The sequence below is a fragment of the Ipomoea nil genome, unplaced genomic scaffold (genome assembly GCF_001879475.1).
Source record: "Ipomoea nil cultivar Tokyo-kokei standard unplaced genomic scaffold, Asagao_1.1 scaffold0211, whole genome shotgun sequence".
NCBI classification, from domain to species: Eukaryota; Viridiplantae; Streptophyta; class Magnoliopsida; order Solanales; family Convolvulaceae; genus Ipomoea; species Ipomoea nil.
Genome location: NW_017616639.1, coordinates 211,885 through 232,500, shown reverse-complemented (window position 1 = coordinate 232,500; position 20,616 = coordinate 211,885). Strand labels below are relative to the sequence as shown.

At 34.1% G+C, this 20,616-nt stretch overlaps 2 protein-coding genes and 1 long non-coding RNA gene across 3 annotated transcripts in view; 2 read left to right on the top strand and 1 right to left on the bottom strand.

Annotated features, from left to right (window-relative positions):
• The window catches only part of LOC109192267 (probable leucine-rich repeat receptor-like serine/threonine-protein kinase At3g14840), a 116,587-nt gene that overhangs the window by 14,413 nt on the left and 81,558 nt on the right, over positions 1-20,616 (top strand). The gene's annotated exons all lie outside the window — the stretch shown is intronic.
• Positions 1-20,616, bottom strand: part of LOC109192392 — a 47,020-nt gene that overhangs the window by 8,499 nt on the left and 17,905 nt on the right. The gene's annotated exons all lie outside the window — the stretch shown is intronic.
• Positions 526-11,693, top strand: LOC109192294 (probable LRR receptor-like serine/threonine-protein kinase At1g07650). The gene is made up of 24 exons (XM_019342870.1): positions 526-827; positions 967-1,144; positions 5,450-5,521; positions 5,636-5,704; positions 5,787-5,858; positions 5,955-6,026; positions 7,261-7,332; positions 7,428-7,496; positions 7,588-7,659; positions 7,785-7,856; positions 7,956-8,027; positions 8,120-8,191; positions 8,267-8,332; positions 8,450-8,518; positions 8,602-8,637; positions 8,740-8,774; positions 8,862-9,238; positions 9,327-9,522; positions 9,645-9,794; positions 9,970-10,088; positions 10,185-10,395; positions 10,570-10,813; positions 10,922-11,075; positions 11,183-11,693. Exons 1-24 carry the CDS (start codon positions 728-730, stop codon positions 11,489-11,491), a joined length of 2,958 nt encoding a protein of 985 aa, XP_019198415.1. The 5' UTR covers positions 526-727; the 3' UTR covers positions 11,492-11,693.

Below are 20,616 nucleotides of genomic sequence, written 5' to 3'. Positions count from 1 at the left end.
ATCCGAATCTATTTTGGCAAGGCCAGACCCAAATTGAAAGTGAACATACTAATCTTTGTACCACAAAATAGCCACTTAAAATATGATTTTATACTATTTTTTCAACAATCTTTTAATTGAATTTCTCATCTAAAGTCATTCTAATGTAATTTATCTTTGTGTGATTTATTGAATATTACAATTTACACAAGAACTGTGCAAATTCTTAAACAGTGACTACGTGGCCTTACCAAAATATATTTATCTTAGTATTGACTGAACCAACAGCCAAGCAATAATGTTTGAATACGGTTTGTGTCTCTATGTAACTTGCTCCAAGGGATACGGCACTTGCTCAATTATATATATCTTATTCTGGGTCCACTTCCCACAACTCATTGTAACTCTTTATTATGTCCACTTGCCCACAACTCATACTACATTAAAATATGTCTAAGACATAGCTCAGTGGTCGAAAGTTTAAGTGTAATTTTGTAATGCTACAAGGGGTGAGACTTTTGAAAAAAGAAAAAGAAAAACGCAACACTCGTATCACTGCATCATTGTAGCACATCTCGCAATTTATCTCCTCTTTGCAAAACCCAAGACAAGACGTAAAGGGACCCTTAAGTTTTGGCATTAAAACTTATAGTACATTCAAATATTAAATACATAAAATGACACTCACACACATATATGTTGGATAATTCAACACTGAAGCTGATCTGATCTTCCTCAGAATTCAACTATGTCAGTCTACATCTACACAATAATCCTCATACCAATTATACTCATCTTCTATCCTATATTTCTTGAAGCGCAGAGTGGGCATCTTCCTCAACATGAATGTGAGCCCCCTCAGCTCTCTGATCTCTTGTTTTTTTCATCGTATATTCTGAATTTTCTATAATATATATATATATATATATATATACAAATTACATATTTGTTAACAGCTTGCTTTTGTTGAATGTATGTATATGGAAGTAAATGCACTGAAGGAAATAGGTGAGCAAATGGGGAAGAAGGATTGGGATTTTAAACTAAATCCTTGTGACAACAACTCCAACTGGATTACACCAGAGAGGAAAGATATGCCTGCCTATAATAATACCCTCACTTGCAACTGTAACTTCCCAGGTGGTATTTGCCATGTTCAAAGCATGTAAGCTTCTCCTCTCTCATTATATTTAATTTCTCTCTTTTTCAATTTCCCCTTTCTTCTTTACCCACCCCATTTTTGTTGCAATGATTTTGATTTTTTTTTTTTTTGCTCTTTCAATTTTTACGCTTGAAGTCTGGGGGCGAAGTAATTTTGCTTATGTAATTATAGTTTTATTCGGGCTGTCCCAAGGTTTTTAATTTTTTTTTTTTAAATATATTGATGGTTTTAAGAGTCGCGGGTCCACGCACCATAAACTAGGTACGGATGTAATCGAACCCTAGTGATCCTATTGGAAGTAAGTCACTGGACTAGGAAGGATGTAATTTTTAGACACGATGGTGTCTATGAGAGAGACATGGTGCCTATCTATAGTCCAGCGACCTTCCAGATGCTTGACAAGTGCGTGGATAGTACTTGGTTTGCCTTAGCTTCCATCTACACCATCCACATGTGTCTCATCCTCGTCCCCACTATTTTGTTGCAAGCACCCTTTCACTGAATATGTATAACCTGTTACACTTTTATACATAAGATTGAGTTGAGTAGTTTGGCTGGTTAGTGCTTGCATGTGTTGTTATCCCATAGGTTACGGGATTGAATGAACATGCACTACAAGAAAAATTGCGAATCGCGATGAAAAAATTTCATCACAAATAAAAAAAATTTCGTCGCAAATTGCACCCACTTAATATTTTGCTCTCTTACCTCTATACCAAACGTACGGTGCACCACCTTCACTAGCCCCGCTGCCGGTGCGACGACGTCTGTTCAGCTCCTGCCGACCATGCCTTGGCATGGGGAATCCGACAGGGCCTCTCGGTGGCCGGTCGTCATGACTCATGACCTTTCTTTTTCTTTGGGCCACCATACCTCATTCTTCCCCATCTTTTGAGGCTATTTATATCATAGACCAGGGTCCACATAGCATTGTGGACCATGGATCAAGACGACAAGGTACAAAATTCATACTCGTAAGATACATGCAGATCGAATTCCATAACATAAGTGTTAGGAACAAGTGTATTTAGATTTTGATGATACCAAACTGTCTTAGAATGTAGACCCCTATTTTTCGTTTGTTAGATAAGTCTTGTATGACATAGGCATGAGATGTTAAAACCATGCACGAGACTAGTATAATAGGTCTACAAGAAGATTCGAAGATGATCGAAAGATGCTTCTAGACAAAAGAAGGATTAAAGCAAGTCTCGGATAGACTGCTTTTACAAAAGGAACCTTCGACTAAAAAGGAAGGACGAAAGATGAAGACAATATTTCGTGCCTCATTCCTAAGTGAACAAGTCAATGACATACTTGTAGAAAGACAACACTCATTAAGATAAACAATGAGAATGTTGTCTATCACTCAGATGGGCAAATCATTCGGACAAAAAAGTGTCCTAGGAATGATTTTCACTAAAGACAAGTAGCATTAAAAGACTTGTACCATTTTGTCAGAGATCAAGGACAAAAGTCATAATGCTTTTGGCTCCAACGGCTATACAGTACAAGTGCATTAAATGCCATTTGCCCATTGAGTAATACACACTGGTTATTAGGTTTGAAATTTTCATCTCCCTCCAACGGATGGATTTTTCCACCTATAAATACCTCTCTTCACCATTGAAGAATGTGCTGGTTAACTCACTCTTGCAATCTTAAGAAAAGCTCTTCAAACAGTTTTATCTCCAAAAGCTTTTCATAACCAGTGTTAGTTGTGAAGTTTTTCAAAGGCATATTCATCTTCATACTTCACAACTAGAAGCAGTCTTGTAATTTTCTCAAGTGAAGATCAATCCAGACGTCAAGACAAGCTTCAACCTGTTGGAGAAACATCAGATTATCTTTCCAACATCTTAGCTTACGAAGAAGTTGATAGAGGCAGAGTAAACTCGAGGAGTTGAAAAACCTTTCAAGTGGCTGCCCGGCTTAGTGATCAAGGAAGCTAGCTTGAAATAGATTGTACTAGGAGTGATAGTGCAAACCCTTTCACAAGTTGTGAAAGAAGAGTGGAGTAGGCACAGTTGGCCGAACCAGTATAAAAATCTCTCTGTCCATCTCTCTTTACTTATCGCTTTTACTTTCGTGCTTTGCATATCATATCATATCATATCGACCAAACGCTAAGTTTTACTAACACGAAAGTGTGCAAAGAGTATTTAAAACAAAACACTATCTCCGCTGCGTATATCTCCGAAAGGAGATTATTCGAAAAGAATCGATTAGTCTATTTACCCCCCCCCCCCCCCCCCGCATCTAGACTCTCTCTGACCCTACCGGGACCAACAATAAGACACAAAAAATCACAACACAAGACACATATACATGTTATATATTTACTTATTTTTGAAATCTAATTTAGGTAAAAAATTTGTGTTCATAGGCACAGACTTTTACAACACAAAACACATGAATTTATAAAATAAGACACAACTACTAATTTCTTTTAGGTACAAAACTTATACTCTTAAGATACAAAATTTTATAATATATACAAGACAAAAACTCACAACATAAAAAACACATACACATGAACCAGAGTCCACAGTGCACTGTGAATCCTGGTCCATGGTATAAGGATGTAATCTTTTGGACCACAATGTGTACTCTTCCCCTAGCTCACAAAGATGACCCTCCTTGGGCCAAGACTCTACCAATAAAAATGGGCCTCGGGCCCATGACCATCATATATTTATTAGTTTATATATATATATATATATATATATATATATATATATATATATATATATATATATATATATATATATATATATATGGATGAGTTCTGGTGCGGAGATGGCTTCCCATACGGTTGTGTGGTTGACACACCTTAAGCATTAAAATGACGCACCTTAAGTACACAAATCATGCATTTTAAGCACACAAACAAAGCACATTAAGAACACAAATCACGCACACCTAAAGCTTTAGGCCGACACACCTTAAGGACACAAACCACGCATCTTAAGCACACAAACAAAACATCTTAAGTACACAAACCACACACCTAAGGTTTTAAAATGGCGCACCTTAAGCTTCAACACTGACGTACCTTAAGTTTCAACACTGACGCACCTTATGCACACAAACCATGCACTTTAAGAAGGAAAATCACGCACATTAACAACCGAGGGAACCCATTTCTATATGGAGTATTTATTAAAACTATATTGCATTTAAAAATTTTGATAATATATGTAAAGTTGAACAATTTTAATATTACCTCTTTATGTAATAATAATAATAATAATAATAATAATAATAATAATAATAATAATAATAATAATAATAATAATAATAATAATAATAATAAAAAAATGCCAGTTTATGTGTGTTAACTTTGTATTGTAAATATTTTTCATTTGTCTTTAGTTTTTTTGTTCATTAAATTATTGTAGTGAAATAATTCTACGAAAAGATTATTTCTGAAAAAAATAAAAGTACAAAAACGAGAGGTTTAGGGTGTTAGTACAAGTCGAGCTAAACACTCTCTCCTTAAAACCTTATTTGCTACCTCTCAAAGGTGCTAGGAGCGTTGTAGCCTAGGTTTTAATTCCCAAGATAAAACGTATCATGTTTTAATGTTTGAGCACTTAAACAGTTAAACTCAACAAATTAAAACAAGGGATGAACACATGAAGTTTGAAAATGAGCAGAGTTTTGAGAGCTAGCTAAAAACGTAAGATTTGTTGTATCTAAAATCTGCTGCTCATAATAAAGTCAGTCTGTGTAATATTCATAACAAACAACCATTAGTTTGGAAATTAATTTTAAAAGTTTCCAGAACAGTACAATGGTGACTCCAAATGAGTGCAAGAGAAAGCTTTTTGCTATACAATTCAATATGCATTAAGAAGGCTCTTGTATATATAGTGGTGCAAATCTCCTTGTTTTTTCAATGTGGCACAAAGGCTACTTTAAAGCCTTTCTACCTTCATTTTCCAACTCAAATGGGTCTACTTTGAGAATCAATTTCTCATTCACCCATTATCCGTTTCGTGCGTACAATATATCAATCTCTTTCTCTCACTACGAAAAACTCGAATCCACTTTGACCCGATCCAAATCGAAAGTGGACCGTACATATATTTATCCTACAAAATAGCCACTTTCAATGTCATTTTTATGTTATTTTTCCAACAATTACATTATTAAATATTATGATTAGACAAAAATATAAAAATGATAATTTTAATATTACATGCCCAAGAACTTTCGCATGTACAATATGTCAATATGCACGAACATAACAATGGATAAAGATTAATTCTCTAATCTGATCTGATCTGCTATTATGTAATGTAGAGTTTTGAAGGGACAGGATCTGCAAGGTGTCCTTCCTCCTGCTTTGGTGAAGCTACCCTTTCTTAAGATAATGTACCAATTAATAAGCCTTTAAACATCTATCTATGTGCAAGCTAGAATTGAATCAGCCCCATCTTCTTATTGATATTCAATTCTTTGCTTGATTATTAGTTTTATTTTGTGCAGAGATCTCACTCGCAACTACTTAAGTGGTACAATTCCCCTTGAATGGGCTTCTATGAAATTGGAATATATGTAAGTTGTGTTGTCTAAGCTATACAAGTGTAACCCATCTGCTTGTCCATGCACCGTAATGAAGTGAAGATTTAATTTGCAGATCTCTTACTGTGAATCGGTTATCTGGGCCAATTCCAAAGTACTTGGGAAATATAACAACTCTTGTACTTTTGTATGTTCCCTAGCTTGCTCCTCAATCTCTTACACAAGTAAAACTTTTGTTAACTCCTGATCTTCTGAGGAACTTACTGCATGTTTGGGGTTTCAGAAACTTGGAGAACAATTTGTTTAATGGCACTATTCCACCAGAGCTTGGGAAACTAACCAACCTACAGAAACTGTAAGCATTTGTTTATATTAATTGCAAAAACTTGTGTGAATTGAAGCCATATCTTGGATTGTTGTCAGTGGGTTAGGTCAAGATAAAAATATACTCCCTCCGTCCCATTTTATGTGTATGCGGTTAACGAGGCTTGACTGAAGTTATTTTTTATTCATTTTTTTATAATATTAAGTTTAGTATTAGTATACAAAATTTATATATTTAGAAACTACACTAAAAGTACTATTAAACACAAAAATCAAATTTAAAAATAAATAAAAAGTACTAAAGAAAATAAACAAAGAAGAAAGACTTGGTTTGAGCAACGAAAAGTAGATAGGACAAATCAAATAGGACAGAGTGAGTAATACTTATACTTCAAAAATAAAATGTTTTTTTTTTATTTATAAAGGAAAAATGTAATACTTTTACATTTCAATTTAAAAGTATACATTTTTTCTCAAAAATATTATATTTTTCCTGGTAAATAACAAACACTTTAAGTTAATTTCAGCTGAAGTCTCTTGTCTTTGGTGATAATTTCAAATTTAGTCATTTTTTTGATAATTCCAAATTTAGTCCTAGACAATCGTTTTGGCCATTTAACAATCTAAACGTTCATATTTTGGATACTTTTGGTCCTTCCGATTACTTTTTCCATTGAAACCCATTTTAGACAAGAGCATTTTTGTCTCTTCAATTTTTTTTATTTTTTATTTTTCCTAGTTTTCTGGCGCTGTTATTATTTTTTTTTTATTTTTTTATTTTTTTACAATTTTCATCTCTTCAGCCGTGAATTGTACCATCTCCTTCACCCAGCTCTTGTCTTGATCTTCTTCTACCCGACCTCAAGTCCTCCTTGTTAATGGCGATATCGAGTATGTGACGACCTCTAGATGCGTGGGAATCATTTTGCAATGCAGTTGGAAAGCTCAGGATGTCGCCGCCCAGTCGACTTCAGTCTAACAGCTATTGTTTGTCTATGATTATGTGAATCATCTACTATAGTTGTAGAGGGAAAAAGGAAAAAAAATCTTCTTGATCATAAGAAAATACCCTTTCCTAAAATATAAGGTTTTATTAGAAGGACCAAAAGTATTCAAAATATGATAATCTGGGGTGTTAAATGACAAAAAAGATTGTCTCACAGGTGAATTTGTCATAGTTTGACGCAACTTAATATATGGGCTGTATTTTTATTGTTTGCTCTCACATGTTTGATGCTTTCTTTAACTATTTTTGCTTTCTGTAGCATGCTTGCTGCTAATTATCTCACAGGTGAATTCCCAAAAGAACTTACTGCTCTCACAAAATTGACGGAATTGTAAGTGCATTATGTTATGAATATTCCTAATTTATGTTGTTTCTTCTGATCTATAGTTTAATTAAGCTCACTTGTCGCCTGGGAAATCAATGCAGTAGGCTCGGTAGGAATAATTTCACTGGGAAACTGCCTACCTTTCAAACTCTTAAGAACCTTCAAAAACTGTAAGCATTCAAATCTAACAGTTCCAATTAAAGTTGAAATTTGTTGATGAAATGAAATCATTTTTTACTGACAAGCATATATGATTGGCAGAGAGCTTCAAGCAACTGGTTTTGAAGGACCCATACCTCAAAATATTTCTGCATTGACAAGCTTGATACAACTGTACGTGAGTTAAGATTTCCTTTTGACGATTTAATTAATACTCAAATTTTTGTTAGTTGTAGCAGGATTTACTGTGGTTAAGATCAACGAGTTAAAATGTAATTGTCAATAACACAAATTTGCAGTAGAATCAGTGACCTAAATGGAGGTGTTTCCAGATTTCCTACATTTAACAACATGACAGGCATGACAACTTTGTGAGTAATGCATTTTGTTTCCAAAAATTTGAACTTCACTTTCGAATTTGCGCTTTGAATTGAAATTATTTATGGAAAAAAGACTAACTGTGGGTGCAGGGTGTTGAGGAGGTGTAATATTTCTGGGAAGATACCTGAATATATAGCTAATATGACAAGCTTGAGACAACTGTAATCTCTGCAACTTGAAATTTATTAATATCATATGTAGTTCTTAATTTGATATACTTCTCTGCTTACTTATTATCATATTGAAATTGCAGAGATTTGAGTTTTAATAATCTAGAAGGAGGGATTGATGGTCTTCAAGGTCTTCATGATAAAGTGCAGTACATGTACGTAACGAATCACTTTTGATGTTATCGATTATGCATAACATCAAAAATGAATTTTATGCTACCTGTTCTTAGGTATCTAATGAACAACTCGCTTAGTGGAAAAATACCTCAATGGGTTCTAAGTCGAGGTTCTCAATAGTAAGTTCAGTCTTATATATTAGATGTATATTTTTCATTCCTGAGTGTCTGGATTTTCTTTTGCCACTTTACTTTATCAATTCTTGTCATAAATAGAATTTAAATGATGGTGTGCAGTTATACAGATCTTTCTTACAATAATTTTACGGAGAGCTCTGTGCCACCAATTTGCAATCGGGAAAGCCTGTAAGATTGTCTCTTATATGCATCTACTCTTTCAAGTGTTCCTTCAAATATAGATCATTTTAGCTTTCCCTTTTTCCTAACAGAAACTTGTTCAAAAGCTATAGCGGAGGAGAAAATTCGTAAGTTTTATCATCTTTTGAAAAACTATAAATATATCATATTCTTAATGTAATTTAGTCTCCAAAGATGTTTTTACTTGAGCTCCTATTGGCTTTTTATAGAGAAGCTGCAAAGTGTTTACAAAAATGTACGAAGGGTAAGCACATTATATCACAATGGATAGATGCTAATCAATGCGAATCATTTTCAAGCAGCTTCAAAGTGTTTTTCATTTTTTCTGCAGATTGGTATTCATTTCACATTAATTGTGGTGGAGGCAATGTTTTGATCGGTGACACTACATATGACGCAGATGATGGCTCTACTGGCCTTGCGAAATTTGTTTCCAATAGAGAGAACTGGGTAACTAGTAATACAGGGTACTTTTTGGATAGACCGATAACACTATCAGACTATACGACAACAAATATATCTGTCATCAATGGAAAAGACTCTGAAATCTACAAGACGGCTCGTTTGTCTCCTTTATCTCTAACGTATCAAGGACGCTGTTTAGCCAATGGAAACTATAATGTGAAACTTCATTTTGCAGAGATTGTTTTGAGAGATAATAGATCTTTTCAAAGTCTTGGAAAACGCTTATTTGACGTTTATATACAGGTCAATTGAGAATTTTACAGTTTAAACTGAGGACTACTTCAATGGTTGAGTGATGCGCATTTAACTATACTGCTTTTATTGGCTACAGGGAGAGAGGAAATTGAAGGATTTCGATATTAAAACCGAAGCACAAGGAGTTGATAAAGCATTGGTTAAACAATTTCAAGCAGTTGTTAGAGACAAAACTCTAGAGGTGCGCTTTGAGTATGCTGAAAAAGGAACAACAATAGTCCCATTTGCAGGAAAATATGGCCCTTTAGTATCTGCAATTTCTGTGCAATCTGGTAATATTAGTGATAACTCATAGTTTAAATATGAGTTAGTTGATATTAGTTACCGTTACTCTGTTAGCCAATTTTGCATATTATTTTTTTCTAACTCTCATACCTTTTCTGCAAACGAGCAGATTTCAAGCCTCCCAAAAGTAGAAAGAAATTAATCATAGTTGTTGCAGCAGTTTCTTCTTTGATTCTTATTTCTGCAATTATCTATTTCGCTGGGTGGAAGATCACTTTAAGGATCTTGGACTTTAGAAAAAAGGCATCACAGGAAAAAGGTAATACTGAACTTTGTGTATGCACTCACATGATATACAAACAAATTCAAGGTTGGGTTGGCATTACAAAACAATCTTAAGCTTAGCTTGTTGAAAATATGCCCTGCAGATTCATTCAGAACATTTTTTTTCATGCTCTAGCAATTTCTTTATAATGATTATCGTCATCATGCAGAACTACAAGGCCTTGATCTACAAACTGGTCTATTTACCATTCAACAAATTAAAGCCGCTACTAACAACTTTGATGCTGCAAATAAGATAGGGGAAGGTGGTTTTGGGTCGGTTTACAAGGTATAAAAAATATGTTAATTCATACCTTCAGTTTTCGGACTTACTACAGATTCTTATGTTTGGTGATGTTTAATTTTTCCTTGTGTATAAAATCAGGGTACGTTATTGGATGGTACAGTTATTGCTGTGAAACAACTCTCATCCGAATCAAGTCAAGGCAATCGTGAATTTTTGAATGAAATAGGCATAATAACTTGTTTGCAACACCCTAATCTTGTGAAACTTTATGGGTGTTGTGCCAAGGGAAAGCATTTGCTGCTGGTGTATGAGTACTTGGAAAACAATAGTCTTGCCCATGCACTTTTTGGTACATTTGAAATCTTAATAAATTTTTGTTGCTATTGGGAATAGAAAAAGAAAAAAACCATATGCTAATAAACTAAACAAAGGAAATCATTTTTTGTACCTAGCTAGAAAAGTGAGGATTTAGTTTATTTTATCATGTTAAACATGAGAATTCTGATTCAAGAGTTAATTACAGGTCCAGAAGATTGTCAGCTAAAATTAGATTGGGCTACTAGACAAAGAATTTGTATCGGTATTGCAAAAGGTTTAGCTTTTCTGCATGAAGAATCAGAAATAAAGATTGTTCATAGAGACATTAAATCGACCAATGTGCTTCTCGACAAAGAACTCAATCCGAAAATTTCTGACTTTGGTCTAGCAAAACATGATGATGATGACGAAGAGAAGACACACATTAGCACAAGAGTTGCTGGGACAGTGTAAGATATTATTACAATGTCTCATCCATTTTGTATTTCCAAATTGAGCATACAGTTGAAGGAAATTAAATAGTTACTCTTAGCTTGTCTCTCTTTTGTTGTTTACAGAGGATACATGGCTCCTGAATATGCATTGTGGGGCTACTTAACATTCAAAGCTGATGTCTATAGTTTCGGAGTGGTGGCTCTAGAAATTGTTGCAGGGAAGAACAACGTGAAGTATCGTTCCGATGATGAGAACTGTGTTTGCCTCCTTGATTGGGTGAGATATCAATATTACCAAACTCATAAGTCATAATTCATACATACTTTTCAAAGTAAGTGGTCTGTTCTAATTATATTCTGTTGTATTTAATGAACAATTTTAAGGCACTTGATCTTCAAAAGAAAGGGAATCTAATAGAGCTAATGGATCCAAGACTGGGTTCTAATTATGACAAAGAAGGGGCACTCAGAATGATCAAAGTGGCTTTGCTTTGTACTAATCCTTCTCCAGTCCTTCGGCCATCCATGTCTGCAGTAGTCAAAATGCTTGAAGGCCATGATGATATTCTTGAGTACAAATCTGATCTACATGAATTCAATTTTCAAGCAATGAGAGATCGTTATGATGAAATGACAGTTCGCTCAAGTGATTCTTCTAGCAAAGTAGGTTTTTCTTCACCATATGCAAATTAATAGTGGAAATATATTAATATATGCATCCAAAAAATACAATAAATTGTACTTTAAATTGTCTGAATCACTGGTTGTGCTACCAAGTATCATGGACCAACATCTCAGAGTGCAGATAACCTACAAAACAATTACACTACTATTCCATGACTCTTCCAGGTTTATGCATGTGACTTGATCTGCCAAAGTATTATATAAAGTAAAAGTGCTTGCAGACTATGCAAAGGGTTTGCAGACTATGCAAAGGGTTTGATAATTGTGTGGAAAGAAACAAACAGAAAAGGATACCAATTGTCCATTATTTTAGGGAGATAAATACATTATCCATATTGAAAAAAAAAAAATAGGGAAAATGTAATATTTTCTCGAGCAAATTACAGTTTTGGTCCTATGATTATAGGGGGCGTGTTAATTTTGATACGTGACTTTTAAAACTAACAATTTAGTCATTTAACTATATTTCTTTTAGTAGATTTGGTCCTCCTAACTAAATCACCGGTGGAAATGGCCGGAAAAACGTTTGCCATTTTAATTTGTTTAATTTGGGGGCATATTGGTCATTTCATCTTCTTCGTTCTTCTCCTTCATTCTTCTTATACACTCTTCTTCTTCCAAAAAAATATGCCAGCAGCGACGGCCAACGGTGGTTGTGTCATCAGGGTAGAATTTTCCGGTGAGAAAGATTGATTTTGGATGAGGGAAACACGATTATGTTGATGGAATCGACAACCATGCCAGCTGGAAAGTGACATTCTTGAAACGCCGGTCTGGAATCTCCAAGAATGTCGGCGAGCTCTCGGTCCTCTACGACACGCAGGACATTGGGTTTCAACTTCCAAGCTTCGAATTGACCCAAAACCTCATCTTCAGGACATTATTGGTCGAAGCTGAATTGATACTGGCACGGCGCACGGCAATTGGACGGTGACGCCGAAAATTCATAGATTAATGCAATAAATAAATGAGCAGTGGATTCATGGTGAGAATCAATTTGGCCGAGTGCTTTTCTGGAAAAGAGACAGATTTAAGAAAAATATTTGAAATAACTAATTTTGCGATATTGAACCCTAGATGGACTTGGAATAGAATATTCCTGCTGTGGGCGATCATCGTGTTTTCCCAGGAAAAGTTCACCGTTGGCGTATATTTTCAAAGAAGAAGAACGGAGAAGAAGAAGGTAGAAGATGGAAGGACTGATTTGCCCCCGAATTAAACAAATTAAAATGACAAACATTTTTCCGGCCAATTTTCACCGGCGATTTGGCCGGGAGGACCAAATCTGCTAAAAAAAGTATAGTTAAAGGACTAAATTGTTAGTTTTAAAAGTCACGTACCAAAATTAACATGCCCATATAGTCATAGGACCAAAAGTGTAATTTGCTCTATAAAATATAAATACAATAGGAGGGCGTTTGTTAGCCAGGAATTTAAAAGATGGGAAAATTATTCCCACTTTTGGTGCAATCTTTGACTTAACTCAATCTTTAGGCAATTTATCCGTGCACAAGAAGTTAAGTACACACTATAATGTACTCACCATGATTGACTTTTATTTAGCAACTATAAAACCATCACTAAAGTACATACTCAGCATTATTCATTATTTTATAGACACCAATTGCAAGTTAAGAATGTGAATATGACTTGACTTGTACAATTGAGAAATCGTTGTTCTAAGACTGGTGGTGGACAAACAAGACAACTCAAAATAATATATTAGCTACCTAGCAAGTTCTCTTTTTATATTGTTTAAAATGATATTGATCGAAAATATATCCATATATAATTATTAGTACAAGCTTCCTTATTTTCATATTGTATCTTTTAAAAACAAATTGTTGAGCGTAGACTTGGAGGGCCGAGTGTAGTACCTGTCATTGAAATGTGGCACTGACTGCTACACAAATGTAATAATAAGTTGCTGTTTCACTAGCTAGTAGCTACAACTTTTGTCGTAACAGTAAGCACTTGATCCTGATAATAATAAAGTTGCGATAGTGATCTTAACACCTAATTTAAAGTAAGGTGGAGAAAGTATTAAATTGGTGACCATTGGGATTTTTTTTGAAAATGATTTGACGTTATGATTAGTTGTATTTTTGCATGCTTGTCTAAGTCTGCACCAATAGTTTCCCAAATTGATTACTTTGAATTGATTGAAATAATAATATTTGGTTGTACATCATTATTTAGTTGGTTGGGCAGTAGTAGTTTGGTTACGTTGCAGTCGACTTCTCTTTTATTTCTTCAAATTGACTAGAGGTGCCATTATTCGGAATATTGCTAATGACATATGAATTTAACTTGAAATTTTGGGTGAAGTTTAAATTATGATATATTCAAATATAAATTTAGTTTAATATATATTGGTGTTAAAATTTCACCCAAATTCAGTATCAAACATGAACTAACCTAGAAATTTATTATAACAATAATTTTAAATCATATATGTTTTATAATATTACTATAATAATACAAATCTTTATTTGTGAGACAAATTTGAAAAATAAATATGGGCCACAAAAAAAAAAAAAAAAAAAGACCGTTTTCAAAAGTTTTACTCCGTATATTTTAGCGCAAAAGTAATATGTTTTACTTTATAATTTATAGTTTCTAAAGTATTACCTTTTGAATAAGAAATAATATATTTTATTTTAAATGTGTTCTATGATGTTTCTTACATATATTTAGTTTTCAATAAAAAGGTAATGATTTTTGCTTAAAACATATTGCCTAAAGAGTTATAAATTTTACTTTAAATATATGATCAGTTTCTATTATTACTTTTTAGCAAAAAGGTAATTTTTTTTAAAATCAAAATTGCTATATTGCTATTTGCTATCACCCCAAAAAATTCTCTCTAGTATAATTTCGAACACCAGTACAAAACTGTTTATTCGCAACCCCCTTTGTACTACAATGCTACTCCGTAGTACTTAGCTCTTAATGAGTCAAAATTAAATGTAATAGATTTTTAAAAACTAAACCCCTATTTGTAGCACAAGCCCTTTTTCATGACCCTTCGCCGACCAATATATGCCAAATACTCACACAAATTTTTATTTTTATTTGTTAGTTTGATGGTAAACAACAATACTTAAATAATGAAATAAATACAAAAAGGTTCAAAACCAGTAACAAATATATAAAAATTGTTTGGATGTGTTCAAACTCACCCCAAATAATTCAACATAAATTGAATATTTCCAAATTATTAGTTATTTGATGATTTGAATATTGAGTTTAAAAACTATGGCTAAAAAATTTTGAATATTCAAAATAGAATTTGATTATCACTAGAATTGACCCAATGCACACCTAAGATTGACTAGTCATGATATGAAACTTGAGTAATTATATATATATATATATATATATATATATATATATATATATATATATATATGATGGGTAGTATATTTACAAACAAATAATACTCGGAGTATGAGTTATTGATCCATCGAGAAGTGGTTGTATCAAGCACTAGTTACTAATTTATTCATTAGAGCTAATCCTAACAATTATTTGGATGTTTGATTTGCATAAAATAAATAAAATAAAGCAAAGATTCAGGATTTTGAAAACAATAGAGCGAAGATGGGATTCTTGAAATTCAAATATTTAATCACCTAGTGCCAAATCTTAAGGACAATATTAAAATCTGGGTTTAACAAGTGTGAGGATGCAAGGTGGTATAGAGCTACTTTATTTAGCTTGTAATGGAGCTACGGGTAATGGCTAACAAAGAAGTGGTATGGAAAAATTAATCAAAAAGATAGAATGTCACAATTTATCTAAACTTTTCAAAATTTGGAAGAGATGAAATAATCATAATTTCAAGGAGCAAATTTCTTTTAAGAACTCAGCAACTCTTTGGTAAAGTGGTCCAAACTCAAAAACTTTCAATCTTTTTTTTTTTTTTTTCATTCTTTTCTTTTCTTTTCTCTTCTTTTCTTTGGATTTCTTTTCTTTGGACTTCTTTTGGATTCAGCAAGATAATTTTAATCCAAGCATTCATGACCCCCATACTTGAACATTTGTAATATCAGCTGCTTTTGGCACATAAAACTCTTTCTTACAGAAATAATAAAGATAAAAGTTTCATTCTCTCAAATGGTGGAAGGGAAATATTTGGCAAAGGGCTAAGGGTTATAATAACACGGGTAAATCAAAGAAAAACAATCACAATGAGGGGATAAGTGGTTAGCACTTATTTAAACAAACAAAAGGCACAATGGGGACACGAAGGATAAAAATATATATATAGGGATAGGTTTAAAGGCTATGGCTAAACAAAAAAAGGCCTAAATCACTTCAAAACATGCAAAACTTATACTTCACTTAGGGAGTAATGAGGCAAGTTCTACCAAAACACTCATGACCGGAATCTCACATAAGCCTTCACTAGCAATGCATAACACACAAGATCAAGAATTAATCCAATTTTTAAGTGGTTAACAAAGCTATTGGCAAGGGAATAGATCAATTATGTGTTACACCTCAAATCATCAATCACAAATTGAGATGCAGCAAGCACCACTAAAACAAACCACTAACCAACAAGAGAGAGTAATTGTAACTGCATGCTGAGACAAGTAATTTATTCACCAAAAATAGCATATGAGTCATCCAAGCAAAAGCAAAAATTTTAAAATTAAATTATCCCCAAGTTAATGACTCCTCCCCCACACTTAAAAATTTGGATTGTCCCCGATACAAAATAAAAGAAATGGAGAACAAGAGAAAAGAGAAAACTAAAAAGCAATAAAATAATCACAAACTAGAAAGTAATAAAACTAAATAAAACGAAACTAGAAAGCAATAAATAAATAGGAAAAGCAATAAAAGATAACATGGGGTGTAACACCCCTGATTTTTACCAACTATTTAAAACTTAATTGCAAGAGAAAAGCAATCTAATATACCATAAACAGAAAGCGAAAACAAGTCTAATCGAGAGTATTATGCCACATCTTACAGTACTAAAGATGCACAGCCGGGAAAACTAAACAGTAAAGACAAGTCAAAAAGAGTCAAGGCACACAGGCCGCTCAAAAGGCTCACAGGCCAACAAAACACAACGTCTAGACAAGGTGACTAAGTTAACTATCGCTCCAAGTCTAGCACTCTCGAGCATTTACTCAAAACCTGTAGAACAAGGAAAACATAACATGGGGATGACACCTGGTTAGCGAATATTGCTGGTAACCCATCAATACGCGTTAAATAACATATATAGATAAGTATAAGTCAAAACCATTTTCGAAACGGAATACGGTATATATCATTTCAAAAGCCATAGAGAGAAGTCAACTTCAAGGACTCTTCAACACTCTCAGACGGAAAAGGAATCACCATCCTTACAACAACAACAAGGCAAGAAACATGAAAGACAATACAACTCAAGATGCATTCTACTGATCACAAAGTAGAATACATCCAGTCATGCTCATTAGCCAGGAGTACACATTCACACATTGGCAACTACATGTCACAAGTATCATAGTTCCAACATTATCCCCTGTTCCAACCTTATGGCTACCCCCGGCCTTATTTCGGTTCCAACCATTACCTCCAAGTGCCACCCCGTACTTCTGAGTCCAACCTTATGCCTCCGAGGACCGTCGTCCCCCCTCCAACATCACCTATTCACCGCCGAACTCTTAGTACACGAGTGTACCATTAATTTCAATCACACAACCTCCAACATATGAGCCAATGCTCAAGTAACACACCACCAATTTCAATTATTATCACACAAGATCATCATCTTACCAAGAGGACTAAGGTTCAACAATAACCTTAATCAAGTATCAATCAAGGGTACAACGATTACATACGTTCACATTATAGGAATCAATCAAAGATCACCACAAAGACACGAGACTATACTCGACAACAACGGATCACAATCCAAAACCAAATGTTTGTCAACACAAGTTGCCAAACCCAATAGGAAGGAACAAACCGCACACACTAGCATTTCAACAACAAACGGGTAAACCAAAAGTAGTTCCAAAGAACATTCAAGACTCACAATTGCCCAACGAATCACAAAGTCGGACACTTGGCACGATTCAAGACACCAAATCCTACATGGATTCCTAACATACCGTTTTAGGCATACGAAACATCAAGAAGACTCACAAATAGCCCAATAAAAAAACATCGGGAGGTCAAAACATCAATACCGAGTCAAAAGAATCACGGGGAACAAATCCCCGCCAACACCCATACACGTTCCCCGCGGGTGGGGCCACGGGTGGACAACCACCCGCGGTGCCTACTCCACTCTTCTTTCACAACTCGTGAAAGGTTTGCACTATCACTCCTAGTACAAATTACACCAAGCTAGCTTCCTTGATCACTAAGCCGGACAACTACTTGTAGGTTTTTCAACTCCTAGAGTTTACTCCGCCTCTATCAACGTCTTCTTCAGAGTTAAGGGTTGGAAGAAAAGATCTGTGAGGTTCTCCAATGGGTTGAAGTCTTTACTGACTGGTTGAATGATGGATGATCAACGTATATAAGTTGCAAGATTTCTTCAAGGTTGTGAGAATGAAATCTGATAATTCTTCTTGTAACTTCACACCTTGAAACACTGGTTTTCAAAAGCTTGAGAGAGTGAACTTGTATAAGGAGCTTTCGAATATGTATGATCAGTTGATATAAAAACCAGCCCCTTCTATCATGGAGAGGATGGGTATTTATAGGAGAGAAAATATTCATCCGTTGTAGGGAGATGATATTTCAAACCTATGAACCAGTGGTTAATAACCGGAGAGCCTGGTGCATTTAATGCTTCATTAAATGCAGTTGTACCATATAGTCGTTGGAGGCATGAACTTCTGCAAGTTTTGTCTTCTAGCTCTAAAAAGAGGTACCATGGCATTTAATGCACCTTGATTTGTGTGTTCCTTATCCTTAGGATATCTTGTTCCTAGCATGATTCATCAGCTGATACAAAAACAACATTCTTCTTGAATTATGAGAAGATGGATTGTCTTGGCAGTCTGATCATAGACTTAACATCTTTTCACGAAAGTTTGCTTTCGTCTTGTAAAGGAGCATCTCTCCATTTGTTGAAGATCCGAGATGTGGATTCTCTTGTTGATGTAGCTTATGCTTCAATCCTTCGATCTTATTTCGTTCAAGAAGTCCTAACTAAGAGATCATAACTCGGTTTCGTGTGTTTGTCTATCTTAACACGAATTACATGGTGAGTTATGGCACCTTTCGTCTAGAACGAAGGTAGCAAAATAAATGACAAAAAGTTAGGGGTTTACTATCTAAGTTGCATTGGTATCATCAAAATCTTAATACATATGTTCCTAACATTCAGGACATTATTGGTCGAAGCTGAATTGATACCGGCACGGCGCATGGTAATTGGACGGTGACGCCGAAAATTCATAGATTAATGCAATAAATAAATGAGCAGTGGATTCATGGTGAGGATCAATTTGGCCGAGTGCTTATCCGGAAAAGAGACAGAGTTAAGAAAAATATTTGAAATAACTAATTTTGAGATATTGAACCCTAGATGGACTTGGAATAGAATATTCCTGCTGTGGGCGATCGTCGTGTTTTCCCAGGAAAAGTTAACCGTTGGCGTATATTTTCAAAGAAGAAGAACGGAGAAGAAGAAGGTACGTAGAAGATGGAAGGACGATTTTCCCCCTGAATTAAACAAATTAAAATGGCAAACGTTTTCCCGGCCAATTTCCACCGGCGATTTGGCCGGGAGGACCAAATCTGCTAAAAAAAGTATAGTTAAAGGACTAAATTGTTAGTTTTAAAAGTAACGTACCAAAATTAACATGCCCCCTATAGTCATAAGACCAAAAGTGTAATTTGCTCTATAAAATATAAATACAATAGGAGGGCGTTTGTTAGCCAGGAATTTAAAAGATGGGAAAATTATTCCCACTTTTGGTGCAATCTTTGACTTAACTTGATCTTTAGGCAATTTATCCGTGCACAAGAAGTTAAGTACACACTATAATGTACTCACCATGATTGACTTTTATTTAGCAACTAAAACCATCACTAAAGTACAAACTCATAGCATTATTCATTATTTTATATATAGACACCAATTGCAAGTTAAGTATGTGAATATGACTTGACTTGTACAATTGAGAAATCGTTGTTCTAAGACTGGTGGTGGACAAACAAGACAACTCAAAATAATATATTAGCTACCTATCTAGCAAGTTCTCTTTTTATATTGTTTAAAATGATATTGATCGAAAATATATCCATATATAATTATTAGTACAAGCTTCCTTATTTTCATATTGTATCTTTTAAAAACAAATTGTTGAGCGTAGACTTGGAGGGTCGAGTGTAGCACCTGTCATTGAAATGTGGCACTGACTGCTACACAAATGTAATAATAAGTTGCTCTTTCACTAGCTAGTAGCTACAACTTTTGTCGTAATAGTAAGCACTTGATCATGATAATAATAAAGTTGTGCTAGTGATCTTAACACCTAATTTAAAGTAAGGTGGAGAAAGTATTAAATTGGTGACCATTGGAATTTTTTTTTGAAAATGATTTGACGTTAAAATTAGTTGTATTTTTGCATGCTTGTCTAAGTCTGCATCCAATAGTTTCCCAAATTGATTACTTTGAATTGATTGAAATAATAATATTTGGTTGTACATCATTATTTAGTTGGTTGGGCAGTAGTGATTTGGTTACGTTGCAGTCGACTTCTCTTTTATTTCTTCAAATTGACTAGAGGTTCCATTATTCGGAATATTACTAATGACATATGAATTGAACTTTAAATTTTGGGTGAAGTTTATTTTTAGTTTGAATATTTTAAATTATGATATATTCAAATATAAATTTAGTTTAATATATATCGGTGTTAAAATTTCACCCAAATTCAGTATCAAACATGAACTAACCTAGAAATTTATTATAACAATAATTTTATATCATATATGTTTTATAATAATACTATAACAATACAAATCTTTATTTGTGAGACAAATTTGAAAAATGAATATGGGCCAAAAAAAAAAAACCGTTTTCAAAAGTTTTACTCCGTATATTTTAGCGCAAATGTAATATGTTTTACTTTATAATTTATAGTTTCTAAAGTATTACCTTTTGA